At 42.2% G+C, this 19,524-nt stretch overlaps 2 protein-coding genes across 2 annotated transcripts; one reads left to right on the top strand and one right to left on the bottom strand.

The window, feature by feature from the left end:
- The first annotated feature begins 724 nt into the window (after positions 1–724).
- Positions 725–8,594, top strand: vps4a (vacuolar protein sorting 4 homolog A). The gene is made up of 11 exons (XM_051383275.1): positions 725–1,062; positions 1,673–1,784; positions 1,876–2,020; positions 2,113–2,174; positions 2,677–2,796; positions 3,213–3,369; positions 3,790–3,938; positions 4,102–4,183; positions 5,098–5,317; positions 5,705–5,845; positions 6,562–8,594. Exons 1-11 carry the CDS (start codon positions 1,042–1,044, stop codon positions 6,661–6,663), a joined length of 1,311 nt encoding a protein of 436 aa, XP_051239235.1. The 5' UTR covers positions 725–1,041; the 3' UTR covers positions 6,664–8,594.
- Positions 8,595–8,601: 7 nt separating this feature from the next.
- Positions 8,602–19,361, bottom strand: cdk10 (cyclin-dependent kinase 10). The gene is made up of 13 exons (XM_051383303.1): positions 19,147–19,361; positions 17,841–17,913; positions 17,672–17,743; positions 17,175–17,277; positions 16,359–16,440; positions 15,939–16,006; positions 14,315–14,367; positions 12,821–12,890; positions 12,457–12,516; positions 11,845–11,968; positions 11,617–11,756; positions 10,295–10,347; positions 8,602–10,199 (listed from the first exon to the last, which is right to left on the bottom strand). Exons 1-13 carry the CDS (start codon positions 19,234–19,236, stop codon positions 10,105–10,107), a joined length of 1,083 nt encoding a protein of 360 aa, XP_051239263.1. The 5' UTR covers positions 19,237–19,361; the 3' UTR covers positions 8,602–10,104.
- Between the last annotated feature and the right edge of the window lie 163 nt (positions 19,362–19,524).

Below are 19,524 nucleotides of genomic sequence, written 5' to 3'. Positions count from 1 at the left end.
CAGATGTTTGTGTGTTCTTTGTTGTGAAGATGAAGATGTAGGTTTTCATTACATTACATTTTGTAATATAGGCCAGTCTTTCTTGTTTTAAAGGGGTGTAATAATTTTATTCACTTCTGTATAGAAAACTAAATTCAATTATTTTTTGAAGTTTAGATTATTATTTAAGATCTAAACTTTGAAGACCTTAACACACGCTATATTCACAGAGCCTTCACTCTGATAAACATATATACATATATGTATTTGTAGATATATATATCCAAATCACTGTTTTTACACAAACTTCCTGCAGTTATTGTGGTCACTGTTTGGGTTCATTGTACAGTTTATCAGTTGTTCTGTACTTTTGTTGTTATACATTGAATATAAAACATCCTTAAAAGATGTCATGTGTAAAAGTAAATAAACAATAACATAAAGTATGTCATATGTTAGTTTACTCAGTGATATAAATGGACTAGTTGGGAGCCACTGATACAGGCAATATTTAACTTCATTGTACATACAATATACAGTGCATGTGTATTTCCTGTCTTATTATGCGGTGCCACTGCTATGGCACTAGTTAGACCGCCAGGTGGCGGCAGCAGCAGTCTCTTCAGGCACTGCCACCGTTACCATTCGTCAAGTTGTCAGTATTAGTCATAGGACAGAATAAAACAATAAAAGTAATTCGCAGTTTTAATTTAGCCGAGATATTAGCTATAGCATGCTCTTGGCTGGGTTGGAGAATATGTGTCCACTGTAACTTTTAGGCCATATGTTTGCCCTTCGCTAATATTCTGAAAGTTTTAACCGGAAGTTCTGTCTGTATGTATCAGCTAGCTTGTCGGTATACGCAGTGTTGCTGTGGTTCCGTTGGGTCGAGGCAGAGCTGTCATATCTACTAGCTAACGCACTAGCCGCTGTTCTGACATGTCAAGAGCAACCTGTCCCCTCACAACATAGGGCTGCTAACGAGTTCATTTCTTCACGTATCCACCTCTGGGTAGGGTCAGAGGATAGAAACCTGGGCGGAGAGCAGAAGAGTGAGATGAAATGACAACGTCAACATTACAGGTAGGCTACTGTTTGCCAGCTAACGTTAGCATGCTAGCCCGTACAGCATCTTGAATGCGAGCTAACATGCTAGCAGAACAGCTGACGCTAGAGCCCGCTAACGTTGTTAGCAAGCCAGTTTAGTTAACTGAACACCCCTGCTGTCATTACATTGTCTTGGAAATATTTAACATTTAACTGCAACTAGCAACACAGTATACAAGCAGTGATATTATCTAACAACTGGCACATGAATATGCGGTTTGCTAACGTTGAACCTCTCCGGGAGGATGAGTGAGACAGGAGCAGCCGCTGTCTCACCGTCAGCTGGGCTGCGGCCGCTGCTCGCACACGGTTAACACGGAACAACGAAGACTGGCGTCATGGAACGTTGTAGTCTGGAGATTGGCTTCTAGAATGGCACAGTAGATTCAGTTGTAGAATCAGAGAAACGTGTTAGCTGTATAACTGTGCTTGGCTTTGATTGAAGCTCCAGTGTTGACATGTGCAGACTGATAGGAGTATGACTAGCAACATGTGTACATTCCCTGCCTCACTTCTGTGTCTCCACCCCCAATCTACCTCCCATCGTCATCTGTCCTCTGACTGTATTCCTCTGCATCTTTTGCAGAAAGCGATTGATCTTGTTACCAAAGCCACAGAGGAAGACAAGGCAAAGAATTATGAAGAGGCCTTGCGCCTGTACCAGCATGCTGTGGAATATTTCCTACATGCCATCAAATGTGAGTACTGCAACCCGGTTTAACACCCTTCTGTTGGTACAAACATCGGTGGGTTTCACTCACGTTGTCGTATGGAATTTCTTTCCTTCAGATGAGGCCCACAGCGACAAGGCAAAGGAGAGTATACGAGCAAAGTGCATGCAGTACCTGGACCGAGCGGAGAAACTTAAGGACTATCTGAAAAATAAAGACAAACAGGGCAAAAAGCCCGTCAAGGAGGCACAGAGCAATGACAAGTAGGCTGCCCATCTTCTGCCCTTTCAGAAAACATGTTCAAGTCTGTGGACTTTACTGTATTAGTGTTAACCTCTGTTTGTGTCTGACCTAGGAGTGATAGTGACAGCGAGGGTGAAAATCCAGAGAAGAAGAAACTGCAGGAGCAACTTATGGGTAAGTAAATGTGCATGAGGGGAATTAAGCTGGATTATGTGATGTTTTGATATTAAATCGACGTTGTCCACATTACAATTAGTGATAGGCCCATTATCTGCATTTTGAGATAATTGGCATTGGCTGTTGTCTGTGCTCACAAGGCCAATAAACGGAAATGTGTGCAGACAGATCTGCAGGTAGCGGTGTCAGTGTAGCTGCTGTGGAACAATGTTACCACTCCCTGTTGTGAGTTTTCAGGAGATGGTTAAAAAGCTCTCTCATGCATCCTGTTGTAAACATATGCCTGCATTTCCTATAGAATAGAATAAAATTATACATGACTTTTCTTTGTTTTGTTATTGACATTATATATATCAGGCATGGCAGCCTTGCTTGCTGTAGTAGTCTTGGTTCAGTGGAGTTATATTTGTACCAGGGCTACAGATGTACAATAACCTTTTAAAGGTACATTTCAGGGGTGCTGTTGTCGGTCTTAATCATGCTCTGCCTTTGTGTCCAGGTGCTATTGTAATGGAGAAACCCAATGTCAGGTGGAATGATGTGGCTGGACTAGAGGGAGCTAAGGAAGCTCTGAAGGAAGCCGTCATCCTGCCCATCAAGTTCCCCCACCTCTTCACAGGTACTGTGCGATCTACTTGTTACCCACCAATGATCCTACAGTGACATCAGAAAGGTAAGAAGATATAGCAGCGTGTGCAACACCCTCTGTTGATGATGTGTCCTTGAATACAATGGTTCCATTCAAAACTGGTGGAAACGTGGGCTGATTCACTTTATAGCACCAAGGTCTCACAAATCTTGAATGGAATCAGTTCATGAACCGGAGCTCATTTGGTGGAAAAACACGAGAATGGAGAGACACTGAAATGATTAAAGAGGTTCTTGTGACTGTTAGTTGGCACAGCAGTTCTCGTTATCACGTTAACCTCCATCCCTGTTTCAGTTATTGTTTATGCTAGAGCAGGCTGTTGAACAGTACTCTGGTCATTTTTTGTATCCCATCATGACCATCACTTCTACTCTCTGTGTTGTCAGGCAAGAGGACTCCGTGGAGAGGCATTCTGCTGTTCGGTCCCCCAGGCACGGGAAAGTCGTATCTGGCTAAGGCCGTAGCCACCGAGGCCAACAACTCCACTTTCTTCTCTGTCTCCTCCTCAGACCTAATGTCCAAGTGGCTGGGAGAGAGTGAGAAGTACGTCTCTTCCTGGGGTGGCTGCTCTCTGAAGCTGCACTCTAGACAGGAACAGTTTATTGTTGTAAAGAACTAAAGATGTTCATTTTATTAGGTGTTATCAGCCTAATTAGAATGTAAACCTGACTCTTAATCATATTATTATTTTTATATTATTGTATTATTGTTATAGAAACACTCTGACTTAGTTAATAATAGTCATAGAAAAATACATTTTACAGTATTTACACTTATTTCTCTTTTTAATATTTTAATCAAAAATAACATGAGTGAATCATAGAGACTAGAGGACGTATCATATTTTTGAAACCGCTCAAACACAGTGTAATGATGGACTGCAACAGACTGACGGCACTCTCAGTCTTGTTTGGAGTCACTAATAATATTGCGTCTCTCTCCATCTCACCCTGTGTCTCCCAGGCTGGTGAAGAACTTGTTTGACCTGGCTCGCCAGCACAAACCCTCGATCATCTTCATCGACGAGGTGGACTCGCTGTGTGGCTCCAGGAACGAGAACGAGAGTGAGGCTGCCCGCCGCATCAAGACAGAGTTCTTGGTCCAGATGCAGGGTGAGCCTAATGAGACAATCTGACTGACGCACACTGAATGCAGTGTCAGATCATGTATACTGTATGTACTGTACAAGTGACAGTAGAAAACTACAAAGTCATCGTAAATATGCAAATACATAACCCTGCATCAGAGTTGACCGCAGCTCTCTGGTTTTTGTAGGTGTGGGAAACAACAACGATGGTATCTTGGTGCTCGGGGCCACCAACATCCCATGGGTGCTAGACGCTGCCATCCGCAGAAGGTCAGAGGTCGCGTCAATACTCCACAGTTAAATTCATTAAAGACCATAATTCATTGGCAAGTAGTACTAGAGGGGAGTTCCAGTTGGGCAGTAAATCACCAATTTAACCTTTTTAACTCAAGTATATTTCAATAGACATGCAAAGACAACAACAGTGTCAGTGTCAGAACAGGACATATGACACACCTGCTGGGTCCTGTCAGTCCATGGGAGTTTTTAGTAGGAAGTAATAGAAGAAGTCTGAGCATAATTTTTCAAACTAACAATTCACATGGCATATACAGGTATCTGCAGGTCAATACATGTCCAAATGTCTAAATCCCATAAATCTAGCACTTTAAGGGGCCAGTGTGTAGGATTTGGTGGCATCTAGAGCTGTAGTTGCAAATTGCAACTCATTCATTTCACCCTCTCTTTCCAAGTGTAAGTCTGTTGTGAGTCAAGTCTATTGACATAAATGAACTATTCAATAACATTTATAGGTATGTTTTCATTAGTGTATAATGACCTGAAAATAAGAATTGATGTGTTTTCTGCCATGTTTAACCGCTATGTTCCTACTGTAGCCCAGGACGGACAAACCAAACACTGGCTCTAGATAGGGCTGTTTGCATTTTTTTGTGCATTTCGCAGCCACCGTAGTTTATTTCTCATGCTTGGAAAGGGAGGGTGAGGCAACTGAGCTGCGACTACACCGCTACATGCTACTAAACCTTACACACTGGAGCTTTAAGTGAGCCGGCTAATGTTAGCTGGGCTCTCTTTGGTCTGAAACTCAGCCTCAGGCAGCTTTCAGAAGCTCTTTAAAATTTGAAATGTGTCTGAAACCTGCAAGCACGGCGTTTATGTTAACTGTGTTCTAAACAGCTGATGAACGTGCTATTGAATGGAACTTGTCCTCTGTCGTGTGTCAGATTTGAGAAGCGTATCTACATCCCTCTGCCGGAGGAGCCAGCTCGGACTCAGATGTTTCGTCTTCATCTGGGCAACACGCCACACAGCCTGAGCGAGGCCGACCTGCGGCAGCTCTCCCGCAAAACAGACGGCTACTCCGGCGCAGACATCAGCATCATTGTCCGGGACGCTCTCATGCAGCCTGTTCGGAAGGTCCAGTCTGCCACGCACTTCAAAAAGGTGACACTAAACTCTACTGAAAACAGCATGTTAAATCTTTAATCCTGTTAATAATCTTCCCATTACTACTGAGCTTTATGGGGCGGCAGTAGCTCAGTGTGTAGGGACGTTGCAGCCCCATCACTCCACCATCTCTCTCCCTGTTTGCATGTCCACAAGTGCATGAAGTGTGTATTTCAGCCTGTGTGTGTGTGTGTGTGTGTGTGTGTGTGTGTGTGTGTGTGTGTGTGTGTGTGTGTGTGTGTGTGTGTGTGTGTGTGTGTGTGTGTGTGTGTGTGTGTGTGTGTGTGTGTGTGTGTGTGGGCTAAACAAAGAGTGAAAAGAACAATTTCCCCTCGGGGATTAATAAAGTATATCTTCTTCTTCTCTTCTTATTTCTTCGTACAGGTTCGCGGCCCATCCCGAAGCAACAACCAGGTGATGGTGGACGACCTCTTGACTCCTTGTTCCCCCGGTGACCCTGCAGCCATAGAGCTGACCTGGATGGATGTGCCTAGTGATAAGCTACTAGAGCCCATAGTTTGCATGGTGAGATACACACAACAATGCTGCAGCTCTTCACTTCAGATCACCATAGTAACTACTAGACAAGAAAATTCCACTAAACTGGACTAAAGCGCCATCATTTTTGAATGGAACACACTCCGTCCATAAACCTAATACTGTGACGTTGATATTTATGAGATAAAACTAAACTATTGATCTGTGTGGGGAAATTAGGTTTGAGAACAACATAACACAACAACATACACCAGATCACCAGACAATTCATTCACACAAAATTATATAAGTAAGTGTGGGACAAGCAACAACAACACACCATAACAGCTCAAATCATCTGTTTCTGCTGCTGAAGTTGGACCGGTGCAAATACAAATACAATTTATTTAAAGCTGCAGTAGGTTACTTTTATAAAAGTAACTTTTGTCATATTTCCGGCTCTGATTGGTTGTTTTCATTCAGGCCCGTTGGATTCTTTCTAAAGTCTAGCTTCAGAAAAAAGGAAAACTAGCATTTATTTTTATTTCAGTTAAGTAAAATGTTTTTCCATACTTTTTAGTTTAGTTTCCCACAGCGCCATTGTCAGTCCAAAAGCCTCTCAGCTGTACCCCTCAGTGTCTGTCAGATAGAATGGATCCTATTCCTACACATGATCCACAGTAACAGAGTTCAACCGGTGGCAGTCAGACAGGGCGTAAAGTGGATGGAGGAACTCAATGTGTGCTCTCCTGCTTCCTTTGCAGTCGGACATGCTGCGCTCTCTGTCCACCACCCGTCCCACAGTCAACACTGAAGATCTGCTGAAGGTCAAGAAGTTCACAGAGGACTTTGGGATGGAGGGCTGAGAGACAGAGCCCCACCTCTCCCCAGGGCCACCAGAAGGGTCAAACTGCTCCCATTAACCCCCCACCCCCTTTACCATCCTGTAGGCTTTCATCTCTCTGCTAAGTGCTTGGTTCACTGCCTCTCACAGATTTCAAAATACAATGACTGGTCTGTTCCAACAGAGAGAGAAATGTCGTATTTCTTACTTCTCATCATCCAGGCCAGTGTTTTTGAATCCTTAGAGGAAGTTGACCAAATGCTGCAATAGAAAACCTTGGTGTGATTTGGTAGTTGGACAATAGAGCCCACGTCTGTCCCCTCCCATTTCAGACACAGCTACAGCGTAATCACTACAAGAACTTCTCATCTAACCTGCATCGATGCGAGGAAAGCCGCATTTGAATCTAAACGCGTAGAGTCTGCCCCCCCTCGGAGCAGATTCTATCTGACTGAAGGACTGTACATTTTGTTGCCATTGTGCACTTTGCTTTGGATCGCAATGAAGGACAGCGACGTCTGAAGAAGAAACAAAAGAAGAAGATAGCTCTCCTGCCAGGCATGCAAGTGTGTGAATGCATCTCAGTGTTTTTATTGAACTTGTGTCTTAATGTGTTTGTCTATATGTCGAGAGCCCTGTTATGTTGTTATTTAATGGAAGGGTTGAATGAATCGATCCGGCCTGTACCTCAGCGCTAGCAGTGTGAGCGAGGCATTCATGTTCAACATTTACAATACGAGAGACGTGCTTGATTGAGTTTTTTAAAAATCCTCTAGTTGCTCTGTAACAACCACAGTGTTCATTTAGTAGCTGCTCTGGAGCTTTCGGTACATGTTCTTTCTCAGTAGATGGAGTGAGCCCACTTGTGGTATTGATTACATTTTTTTTTCTGTTAGGACTTCTCATCCATGTTGGCTTAAAAGCTAAGGTTCAAAGTTTGTATTTAGTAACTGTTCTGGAGCTTTTGATTATATCACACGATGTTCATAAGTGGGCTTTTAAGCCAGCATGGATGAGAAGTCCTAAGATGTTCAGGAAAAAAAGAGAAATCTACAATTCCATAGCAAACTCTTGATCACTCTCACTGTGTTGATGTAGATCGTGCAACATGAACAAAAGTTCCACAACAACTACTGAATAGACCTAGTGGTGAGATTGTGCTCATCCGACGTTTCCAATGTCAGGAATGAACTTTGAATTTTAAATCGGCTCAAATGAGAGCACTGAGCCGGACTGTCAGGACTTTTTGTTGGATTTGATTTTATTGATGTTTGTGTTGCAGTCTGTTCAGCGTTGAACCTCAGTTCTCAGCTCAATCAAGCGCATCTCTTTCAATCTGAACATTTAGATTTTGTTTAGTTTGCCCTGGCATACATTGTTCCGCAGTGTCACAGAACACTATTTATACCACATGTGTGATCACATGTAACTTGACTGACTAATAGAGATACAGTATGTTTACACTTGAAGTGTTTCCTTTGTTGATGTTTCATGACGGAGCTCCAGTCAAAGTCCTGTGTTTTTTCTTTTGGGAGGCAAATATACACACCAAGTTTTAATGTGAGACAGACACAACCATCCATTTCTTCCTCAAGCTCATAAAGCGTTTGTCCTGTTGTCAGTGAGCTGACGGTGAGGAGCTGGCCACGCTGGCTCTCAAGAAGCAGGGTCAGACAGTTTTAAATGGTCTTTTAAATCAAACTGCTATTGGATGTTTGTTCTGTACCAGCTCTCTGACCTCTCACTATCAGGACAACAGGCTTGTCTGGCGAACTCGGTGATGGGACTTCTTGTGATAGCTCAGTGCTGTGTGTTTGTGGAGGTACACAGTGGTCCAGTGGAAGGTCAAGTGATTAACGTCCCTGTAAGGGAACTTAACCTGCCGCTGGCCATGTAACCATTACTACTAATTTATCCTGCATTAATAAAAACTGACATTTCAAATGAAAAAAAGCCACAGTTGCTGGTTTGACATGTTTATTATGTTCAATAGCTGGGGCTTTAAACATGTGAAGAGGCTCTAAAGCAGCAGTCTCAGACTCTATCCCATCAGTCATGTTCTCTACCTGTTTACTGACCGCCTGAACACAAGTCTACCAGTTTACAGCACTTATCAGTTATTTACTAAAGAGGCCACTGTTCATGTACAGTACATTATGGGCATTCAAGATGAGGCTCTTCAAGAGAGCACTTTGGGAAATATGCTTATTCTATTCACTTTTTCACCCAAAGTTGGATCATCTAACCATTGACTAAATATAGTGGACAGAGCTTTGGGGTCTGTGAAGTGAAACCAATATAATGCATCTTAAACCTGCAGCCAGCAGGGCGCAGCTCCATAGGGTGAAAAAAAGAAGTTCGTTAGTATTGAGTCTTATGGGAAAATGAGCCTACTTCTCACTTGATTTATGAACTCAGTAAACAGTTTCCTAATGAGTTTCTGGTCTCAATCTCTAGTTTCAGTCTTCTTCCATACAGCATGATGATCATTCAGTAAATGATGGTCCCATTTAGAGTAAAATAGACGATAAAGCAGGGTATGCTTTAGGGCGGGGCTACCTTGTGATTGATTGAGATAGATATATCTATATCTATATGAGCAGCCATTGTTTGGTGTTACATACGAGTTGAAACTAAGCAAAGTACGTCACCGCTGTTACCTCTGAAAAACTGTCATGGTGACAGCCACAATGCCAAACTCGAGGCTTTAAAACGGTACTCCACAAACCAAGTGATAAAGTGAAAAAGTCTATTTCCCAAAATGTTGAACTATAACAACTAACTGGAAGCGAGTAGATTCTTGGGTTCAGTATTTTACCTCAAGGACACTTGGACAGGACACACAGCTGGTCAGCAACACATACTACTATTTTTCCACAAAATCTTTCAGGGAAGATTCTTCTACTTCAATCTTATTTTCTTTAATGCGGTTTAAAAAACTCCTAAGAGGTTCGTGTGCAGCGCTCAAGCAAGTCGGTCAAGTTCCTACTTGCCATGCCTTTTCACAGTTTTCATGTTAGGTTGAAACGGATCACAGAATAGCAGTTATAATAGCACATCTAAAATGTGACATGCTCGACACAATGGACACAGCCTTGGCATATTCATCAAGGCAGTTTCGTCCTCATTTCCTTCACCTTGGCAGCAATATGAATAATAACAAATACTAACAAGATTTCTACTGAGCCTATGAGCACAACACAGTCCTGCAAACCACTGCATCTATGTGTATAATGTGCAGTTACAGCCTTTTCAAAGTACCACATGCTCTCTGCAACATTATACTGAACGCTGCAGAGTTCTGTGTCAACAGTTCAACAAGGTTTTAATCTGTGCCACAGAGTTAAACAGAAACCGCGTGTGAACAGAAACCAACATCCATCCTTTCAATGCACATTTCTGAGAATGCCACCGCCACAGGCTCGTCTCTGACTTAAATGTCTCAACGCCATTTTCATCTTCATCACACTTTGCTCCGCTTCGAGTGGCTCTCCGCCGGAGGAGCGGCCCGCTTGTTACGATGGTGGGGGAAAGTTGGCATCAGCTCTGGCTCGCAGGCTGCACAGAGAAGCGGATGCAAAAGATTAATGACTTGCAGTACATCAGACGGCGGGGAGTACAGCTGATACATTGTACAAAATCACTTTACTCACGTAGAGGTTTCTCTTTGAAGTACGAACTCTCCAAACAGTCTTTGGCAGTAGCTCTGGGGCAGGAAAACAGACAAGAATCAGTCACTGATAGCTCTTAAGAACTGTAAAGATACAGTGGAGTCATAGTGTCTCACTCCCTCTGCCTGTGTTGCTATCGCAGTTACAATAATATGTGAGGTAAAATGACCATTTTTGTCTATGGAGTCTGGTGGAGAGTGATAGTGATATTACGGCTCTTTCTGGTTAAACAGAAGCTCTATCTCTGTAGGGATCCTTTCCATAATGTTGTCAGACACAATCTGTGCCTGAAAAACTTCAGTGGACAAAGTCAATTTTGTTCATGTTTTCTTTCTGTCCTATTGTTTTGGTCTGAGATGCTGCTGTTCTGCAAAATGCAGTGAATCTGGTATGTATAGCCTTTTTTGTGAATTTATGATAAATATAACGATACTGTTGAAGCCTTCAGATGTGGAACCCAGGGAAGATCTCTGACACGGTCAAATTAAGTGTGTGTTATTGTCAATCTAAGTGACTAGCAGTAGAATGTGGGACTTCAGAGACCCCTTGAGTTCCTCAGAGGAGCAGTTTGAGGTCACTGAAAGGATGACTCACCACCTGTTGTCACACACAAGAGAGTGTGTGAACCTCAGAAACACAACTAATCTCTCTCTAACTAAGAAATGCTTATTGATTGATCATTCCTCAATATTTATAATCAGGAATTTAATACATAGTGTGTGTCGGTGTATATAAAGTGTGACTTGTGCCATGGATCTATCTGAGTAATCATCCTGATTACACCCAGAAACAAACGACACATTATCTAACCATGTCGACCTGAGAACATCGCTGGTAGCTTCAACTATTTTCAGTCACAGGGAGGAGGCACACGATCTTGATTGCAACCTTGCAGTAACCATGGCAACGCCACCGGACTAGAGGAACGGAATTGCAGATCCTTCATACTTCTAGGAAACAGCTGGGTCATTCCATAGTAACAAGGAATGATGGTCTCCAGCGCAGCATCATCATGACATCAGCAGGCTTTTAAACAGCACTTTGAATGAATCCATATCACTGAGTGGGCAGTGAACTGCTAACTTCCTGATATGAAGAATCTAAATACTGTATCATGGGCATAATGGGCAGTGGAAAGTATCTTTACTCAAGTACTGAACCTAAAGCCTAACACCTGCACACAGGCACCTGTTTCCATAGGAGAAAGAGGCAGACACACGTACAGGTGTACATGATATGGCCTGAATCCCCTCACATAGTGTGTCTGTCTGTGTCTGTGCGTGTCTGTGCGTGTGTGTCTGTACCTGCGTTGTGGGTTGTACATGAAGAGCAGGTTGAGCAGCCTGTGTCCAGCATCAGACAGCCAGGTGAATTTATTCTTCAGGTTGTTGTACGGCTGCTTCCTCAGACTGTACTGACCGATGAGTGGCAGCTGAGAGAAACCCTGGGACACACACAGACACACACAAATCCAGTTTGGCATATTCCTCATCAGATATCACAGACAAGTTTATGCCGAAGAGAAGTCTCACCGGCCAGATGTTTTCGTTGGGTGTTCCCAGCAGCTGGACTATCAGGTCCACCTGCTGGATCTCAGAGGTTCCGGGCAGCAGAGGTTTGTGAGCCAGCAGCTCGGCCAGGATGCAGCCTACAGCCCTGTGCAGGGAAACATCACAGCAAGATCAGTGTTTGTGCCATCGTATCCCATTGGCTTCTTATGTTGTGTGAGAGGAACTCTGCAAAATCCCTGATTGTGATGAAGGATAAGAAAACTTGTGGATTAACCCATTAATGTCCACAGTGGAATTGTATCATTTCATTTACAGCATTCAAGTACTGGCTGAAACTTTTGCATTTTAAAAAACTGTGTCTACCAATTGAGGCAGAATAAATACACAGAATCAAAAAGTTGGATTTTGTCATGTGTAGCCATGTTTTGACAGTTTACACAGCAGATCTTGTGCTTCCACCTCTAACAGGAAACAACATATAAAACACAGTGGTCATTAATGGGTTCAGTGTGTGATTCAGATAAGCCTAGGTGTTGGTCCACTCAGTTCTAAGATGTGAATAGCGTGAAAAGTGGACTTGTATGTGTGAATAATGTATGTATGTTCTCATAATGCCAGAGGTTGAAGCCTCACCACATGTCCAGAGCTGTAGTCTGGGTCTTGGTCCCTAGAAGGAGCTCTGGAGCTCTGTACCTGCAGACAGAGTGGAGGGAGGAGCACATAGTGACAGAGACCTGACCGGCCCCGGGCAACGGAGCTAATAACAAGAGGATTACTGAGAGAGATTTAAAGGATCAGTTTCCACTGAGGCTGCACAAGCACAGCGTAAGCAGCACAAAAGGTCACACACACACACACACACACACACACACACACACCCCCCCACACACACACACACACACACACACACACACACACACACACACACACACACACACACACACACGGCTAAAGGGGCATTTACAGTGAACATGGCCGAGGCCCAGTAGGCACTCACCACAGTGTGACCACTCGAGGTGTCATGGGCTGCTGGGGGATGCCGTACATCCTGGCCAACCCAAAATCAGCTGTATGGCATTAAGAAACAAAAACCAGATCCATAATGATACCACCACTACTAATAATTCATGTGTACATACTAGAGCTGCAACTATCAATTACTTTCATTCTAAAGTTATCAATTCTTCATGTGTTAAAAAACATTACCATCAAAAATCTTCAAAGGCCAGGTGACAGAGGCTTTTCTCTTTTATTAGCTTTTCTAAAGCCTTAATCCACATGTCCTGGTCTTCATCAGCAGGTGTTTCCTTAGTTGATAAAGTCAGTAAAATGTGTTTAAAAGCTTTTGCCAAAATACTATTACTTGGCCAATACCATCTGCTGATGAAGACCATGAGATGTGGTTGAAAGCTCCAGAGAAACCTAGTTAGTAGACCTTGAGTTAAGATTTTTTGTCCAATGAAGAAATCTTGTCAGCACTCATGCATTTTTTGACACTTGACAAAGTGTAAAATATGACTAGAAAATGAGACATACAATGTATGAAACTAGAAAGTATTACAAAATATGAAAAGAAAATAGAAAGACATAACTGTAAAAACTAGATAAAGGATCCCATTAATACAAGTTTACATACACACACTAGAAAGGTTAATAAAATGTTGGTTTTGCCAGCCTACACTCAGGCATGGTGTTTTTAGTCCAAAACAACAGCTTTAAGAACAGCAACAAGGATTCTGCTGAAAATAGTGCCTGACAAATGCACCATTTTCTCTACATTAAACAACAGTGACCAGCTGTTTTAGGAAATCACTGAGCCTTTTTAAATGGAACTATATGATTGTGAGCTGTGGGAACTAATAGAGTGCTGTAGGAATCCTAAATGCTGAACTGAATTAGCATTTTTGCACTCAAATCCCTCACATCAATGTATTTTTGGTTAGATGCCTGAAATAAGGTCTGTGGTTTACACATTAAGAGACTTCACTGAAGAGAAGTGGCTAAACAAGATAACACAGGTTGTCGGTGACATTTAACATCAGCACGTCAAACACTTAAAAGTTTAGTGACACGGAAGTCATGCCACCTTGATGTAGTTCATTTATAGCCCAATGTTAACTTTTTACTTCAGTAATTGCATTTAAGCTTCAAAAATCTTGAAAGTGGTGTTCTTCTGTAAAGACTATCTTGCTAAACAAAGTATCAAACCTTTGTTCAACACAAAGCTTATTTTCTGCAATTTTCAGAATTAGCAATTTTCCCATTGGTGTTTTGTCCAACCAGGGCGTCACCAGGGTGATGCCAACTACCGAGATGATCCCTGCAGCACTCAATGGGCTTGTGGCTGCGTGTTTAGGGAGGAAAGAGTCTGAGCTTGTTGGGTTTGGTCATTTTATCAGCGTTTTCCTTGATAAAATCTGAATCAAGGGTCTAGAGAGAGAGTGTTGTGTGTACAATAAAGAGAGGGGCTGCAGGGGTGGTGATGACTCACCGATCTTAACGCAGCCTTTGTCCGTCATCAGCAGATTAGACACCTTCAGGTCCCTGATAACAAGATTGAAGTAGATAATGAGACAGCTGCCTGAGGACACAATACGTTCAATATGTACCCCCTCCCTGTGTCATGTATTTGTCGATTTCAAAATGTTGTATTGTGTAACATTTAGGAGGATCTGTTGGCAGAAATGGAATATAATATTCATAGGTATGTTTTCATTAGTGTATAATCACCTGAATAAAGGTGTTTTAATTACTTTAATATGAGTTTTTATCTACAGAGGGAGCGGATCCTCACAGAGGCCGTCATGTTGAACCACAATATTTCTACAGCAGCCCAGAAGGAACAAACCAAACACTGGCTCTACATACAATCTTTTGTGCTTTCCACAGCCAATGTAATTTCTTCTACACTCTTGGAAGGCAGGTATTCAGTTTGTTGCAATCTGCAACTTCACCACTAGATGCCACTAAATCCTACACACTGGTCTGTTTCTGTTCCTTAAGTCATCTGCATCAGCACATCTTTTGTGTTAAATTTCCATCAGCCTTTTTTCCATCTGAGTAAGAACAGACCTTCATCTCTCTCTGAACTCAAATCATGTCCTTAGTTCCACTTCTAACCTTTGCATCTCAGCAAAAACCAGATCAGTGCTCGAAGTTAATCCACCTGCCTGGCTGGCTTAATGACGTCAAAACATCGAAAGGGAACCGAGGCCAGCCGGCCACATGACCTGAGACATGTACTGATCTAAACTAACTACTAGCTAATGTTGAACAATGTCCTTGCTATGCCAGGACCTGCACAAAAACTGGGATGCCAGAAAAGAAAGAAGACTAAGAAAGAGGGAGCTGCCAAGGGCTTTAGACCCAAATAACAATGTGATGACCTTTTCAGCTCAGAAAGCTGCTGCCAGCCAGGATGAAGGTGAACAATAGCCAGGAGGCTAACATTACAGCTAACGTTGTTAGCTATGTTATGTAGCTATGTTTTCTATATTTTTCTATACACCTTTCTATAAAATGTGTATTTGTTTCCAAAAGAGTCTGAAATTAATTATTTTGTATTAAGCCATTATAAACAGAAATATGCTAGTACAACTTACAAATTAACAATAGAAGTCTGAGAACGGGTTTTTTGGGGGTTTTTTTGCCTTTAATTAATAGTGACAGCTGAAGAGTGACAGGAAAGGGGTAGAGAGAGAGGGGATGACACGCAGCGAAGGGCCGCAGATCGGATTCAAACCCACGGCTGCTGCAGTAAGGACTCAGCCCTGGTAAATGGGGCACCAGCTCTACCAGGTGAGCCCCTAAGAACAGGTTTTGCATAAATAATGACTAAAATATATAACACTTATCGAGACAGACATTTAGTCTACTACTACTACTACGAGTTCATTAGATGTGTCAACAAGACCATCAACATAAATAAAGAAAGATGATAAGATAGCTTTCCAGAAGTGAAGCCAAAACATCTCAACCCCCCCCCCAGATGTCCATCTTTTATATGTTGATGGTTAGCTGACCAGATATTATAGTAAGTCAACTAACAAGCTATATAAACACAATAGATAAAAATAAGTGTCACTGCTTTTTTCCAGTAATTGTCTGGGACTGACCTGTGTATAATGAAGTTGTGGTGGAGATACTCCAAGCCTCTGAGCAACTGAAGGACAATACACTTGACCTGAAAAGGGAGAGAAGAAAAGAAAGTATTACAATGCAGACAACACAAACTGAACCAGCAGTTAAGGAGTCATGCAGACCAAATGGTGATGTCTTGTCAAGAGGAGGAATTTACAACCAGGAGTCACTGAGTGGATTGGAAGGGGCCCTCATAGTTTTTTGTAAATGTAAATGCTGTTCTGCATAACATATCTTTATTTTTTCCCTTGTTTAACCTTTTATCAACCTTTGGACACCTTAGATCGACCATTGGACATCATGGGTCCCAAAAACAAGGTTGAAAACAAAGTACAAAACAGTAAATGCTGGTTTTGTGGGTGAATGAGAGTTAAAGGAACTTCACTCTGTCCTACCTGAGCCTCAGAGAATGGTGTCTGCATGTTCTCCAGCAGACTGGCCAAGTCCTGTTCACAGTAACTCATCACCAGAAACAGACTGAAACACATAAGAAACACACAATTACAGTTAAACAGATGATCACGTTTTACAGTAAAACAGGTTGTGGTGACTGAAGTTACAGCAACATGAACGACTATAGACCTTGCAGATAACTCAAATAGTCCAGAATGTGAATAGTTACATTGCTGTTGAACATGAAATACACCAAGCGAGGACACAACTAGGAAAGTATCATAGTTGTTCAACAGTGAGAAGTCTCTGTTGGTTTATCAAAGATGCTAGCAAAGCAATCCATCACGTCACCTATTGGTTTGTGAAGTACCATTTTGAAGCCTTGAGTTCAGCATTCTGGCTGTCACCATGTCGTTTTTTGGAGCCAGCAGTGGTGACTGAGGCAACGTGCTCGTAGCAGGAAACAATGGTGGCTTGCATGGTCACACATGTTTTCATACCCTGCTTTATTGTCTATTTTACTCTAAATGGGACCATCATTTACTAAATGATCATCATGCTGTATGGAAGAAGACTGAAACTAGAGATTGAGACCATAAACTCATTAGGAAACTGTTTACTGAGATAATAAATCAAGTGAGAAGTTGTTTCATTTCTCCATAAGACTCAATACTATCAGTGTGTTATTGCAGCCCATGGAGCTGCCCCCTGCTGGCCATTAGAAAGAATGCAGATTTAAGACACTTGGGCATTTGCTTCACTTTACACACTAACATCATGATGGTGTGTGTGTGTGTGTGTGTGTGTGTGTGTGCTACCTCTCCAGTTGGCTGCCAACAACCACTTCTTTCAGCTCCACTATGTTGGGATGTCTCAGTCTCAGCAGCAGGGTGATCTCTCTGAGGCTACTGATGGGGATCCCTGACAGAGAAAGAGCAGGGTCAACAACTCTTACAGCTCATTTTAAAAACCAAACTACAGAAACAATAAGAAAACTTGGAATGAAAGTGCTCAGGGATTTTTGAACACCATGGGACAATTCCTGTAAACAAACTTGGGATTCAATTTATGAATTCATTAACACTAAAGGTGGACAGAAGGATCGCAGGATGATAAGGTTAGGTGCTACGTCTATCACTGTTCCAGAGCAAGAACTACTAGCTCAACTCCTCTAGCGCCACCATCAGGCCAAAATGTCCACATGTATCTATATGGAGATATCAAAATCTTAATGGACATATTGTACATACACAAACACCAGATTTAAAGCACTCTAAAAACACACACACATATGACTCAGCCTTAGAGCTCTTACCATCTTTCTCTTTGTCCATCCGGACCTTCTTCAATGCGACAATCTCATCTGACTTGGTGTCCCGGGCTCGGTCTATATTAGGAACAAGAGACAGTTATCTAGTTAGCACTTAAAATGGTCTGCTATTTTGGTTTCTTGGTCGAACCTTTCTATAGTCTTAATGACTTACACACAATGCCATAAGTTCCTTCTCCTATGCGGTTGAGTTTCTCAAACTCTCTGACACTTCTGCAGCTCCCAAACTGAAAGAGAGAGTGAAAAGATCAAGAGAAGGCACACAGACCCTCTTCACGTCAGTGGACTGTATGCGTCATGCTCGTCTGCAGCAGTAGTTAAGACTTGTAGTCAGCACATTTTGATCACAAAATTACCTAAAGGAATCCCTGAGACGACATCTTATTATATACAGGTCTGCCTGATTTGTATCAACTCGGGGGTCCTTGACACCAAAAAGGTTGAGAACCACTGCTCTAAAGGATAACGCTTAAAGAATAAATGTGCTTAATGGACAGACACTAGGAAGATGCACTTTTTCTCTGGATAGCTCAATGTGACATATGACTGTTTTGTGTATTCAAATCAACTTAGGTGAATATTTAGTGAAGTTGAAATGAAGTGATGACCAACAAGACATCAATAGAGGGATGTAATTGTGATTATCAAAGGAAACAGTGGCCTTGATCCACTAAGAAGAATTGGCTCTGTGGGGAATTTGCCATTACTTAACTGGAAAACAAAACAACTTGCCAATGCACAGGCTATTGCAAAGATGTTTACAAAGTCCTAAAAGAGGCATCGTGAAGGCAAGGATGTACAGAGGAATCTGATGACGTGGATAGTCTGGTGCTTACGTGTTGGTGGAAGCCAGTAATGAGATTGGCTGATGCTGGAGACAATGAATGAAGTAGTTAAGTGTACAGACTTCACCTTGAAAGTTAAGTAAGCTACAAAGCAAAAGTGTCTTGCTAATGAATTACTTTTCCACAGTGTGAACTCATTAGCTCAGTTAGGATATCTAACACAGAAAGAGTAATGCCAAACTCCATTTAAAAATCAGCCATTTTATTGACTACCTTGCTTATTAGTGAACACTGACTGCCTCTTTATCAGACAGGGTCGGCCAATCGTCAATAGCTTTTAAGAATCTCAATCCTGGTTCAATTTGCAACTTCTACAACATTTTAAGGGATGCTCTAATACAGTAGCCCGTTCACAGTGCTCTTGCTATGCATCATAAAGTGTTGTATGACGGTTGTGATTGAGAGAAAGACAGCTTCACAGTGACATCTATTTTTCCTATAATACTGTAGGTTGCCTTTTTCAAATATGTGCCGAATTCCTGACTAACCCATCTAGATATGTGATCAGTGTTAACTTTTGTTCAATGAGTGATGTACCATCGGGGATAGCAGGCTATCGTTAAACTACCGGAGTCCTGAACAGGGTATGGTCACTCCACACGGAGCTTCTCTTACCCTATCATTTTGAGGCACTGTGAAGGTTTTATTGTTCTTGATGGACTTGAGCTTTATAGGGTCCGGTTCGTCCTCTCCTACGGTGTCCATTATTTGCTATATGATTGTTTTCAGCCTCAGAAGACAAGAGTAATGACCGCTGTGGCTTTAACTCGACGGGCAGCAGTTCGCTCCGGTGGGCGCCGCCATTCTGTTTAGTTTCGGGCCAACCAAGTGCTTTCCCGGAGTGACACAGGCAGTGACACCGTTTGTAAACACGTAGCTTCTGCGGTTCTGCAGCAGGGTGGTATTATTGTTAAGTTCATTTAGAGTCATTCTTGGAAGACTGGAATTAAAAAAAATAAATTAAATAAAATATATGTCCGTTTTTAAGCAGTT

Source organism: Dicentrarchus labrax, unplaced genomic scaffold (genome assembly GCF_905237075.1).
Source record: "Dicentrarchus labrax unplaced genomic scaffold, dlabrax2021, whole genome shotgun sequence".
In the NCBI taxonomy this organism is placed as follows: Eukaryota; Metazoa; Chordata; class Actinopteri; family Moronidae; genus Dicentrarchus; species Dicentrarchus labrax.
Note: the sequence above shows the minus strand (reverse complement) of the source record. Positions and strands in the feature narration are given on the sequence as shown.

Bases quoted from the DNA above. Each gene is read 5' to 3' on its own strand.
- vps4a (XM_051383275.1), top strand. From the start codon at position 1,042: ATGACAACGTCAACATTACAG. The intron at 2,021-2,112 runs GTAGGCTGCCCA...TGTCTGACCTAG, and splicing joins GAGGCACAGAGCAATGACAA to GAGTGATAGTGACAGCGAGG. The intron at 5,846-6,561 runs GTGAGATACACA...CTTCCTTTGCAG, and splicing joins TAGAGCCCATAGTTTGCATG to TCGGACATGCTGCGCTCTCT.
- cdk10 (XM_051383303.1), bottom strand. From the start codon at position 19,236: ATGGACACCGTAGGAGAGGACGAACCGGACCCTATAAAGCTCAAGTCC. The intron at 17,744-17,840 runs GTAAGTCATTAA...TTCCTAATATAG, and splicing joins AGGAACTTATGGCATTGTGT to ACCGAGCCCGGGACACCAAG. The intron at 16,441-17,174 runs GTAGCACACACA...TATGTGTTTCAG, and splicing joins GTTGGCAGCCAACTGGAGAG to TCTGTTTCTGGTGATGAGTT.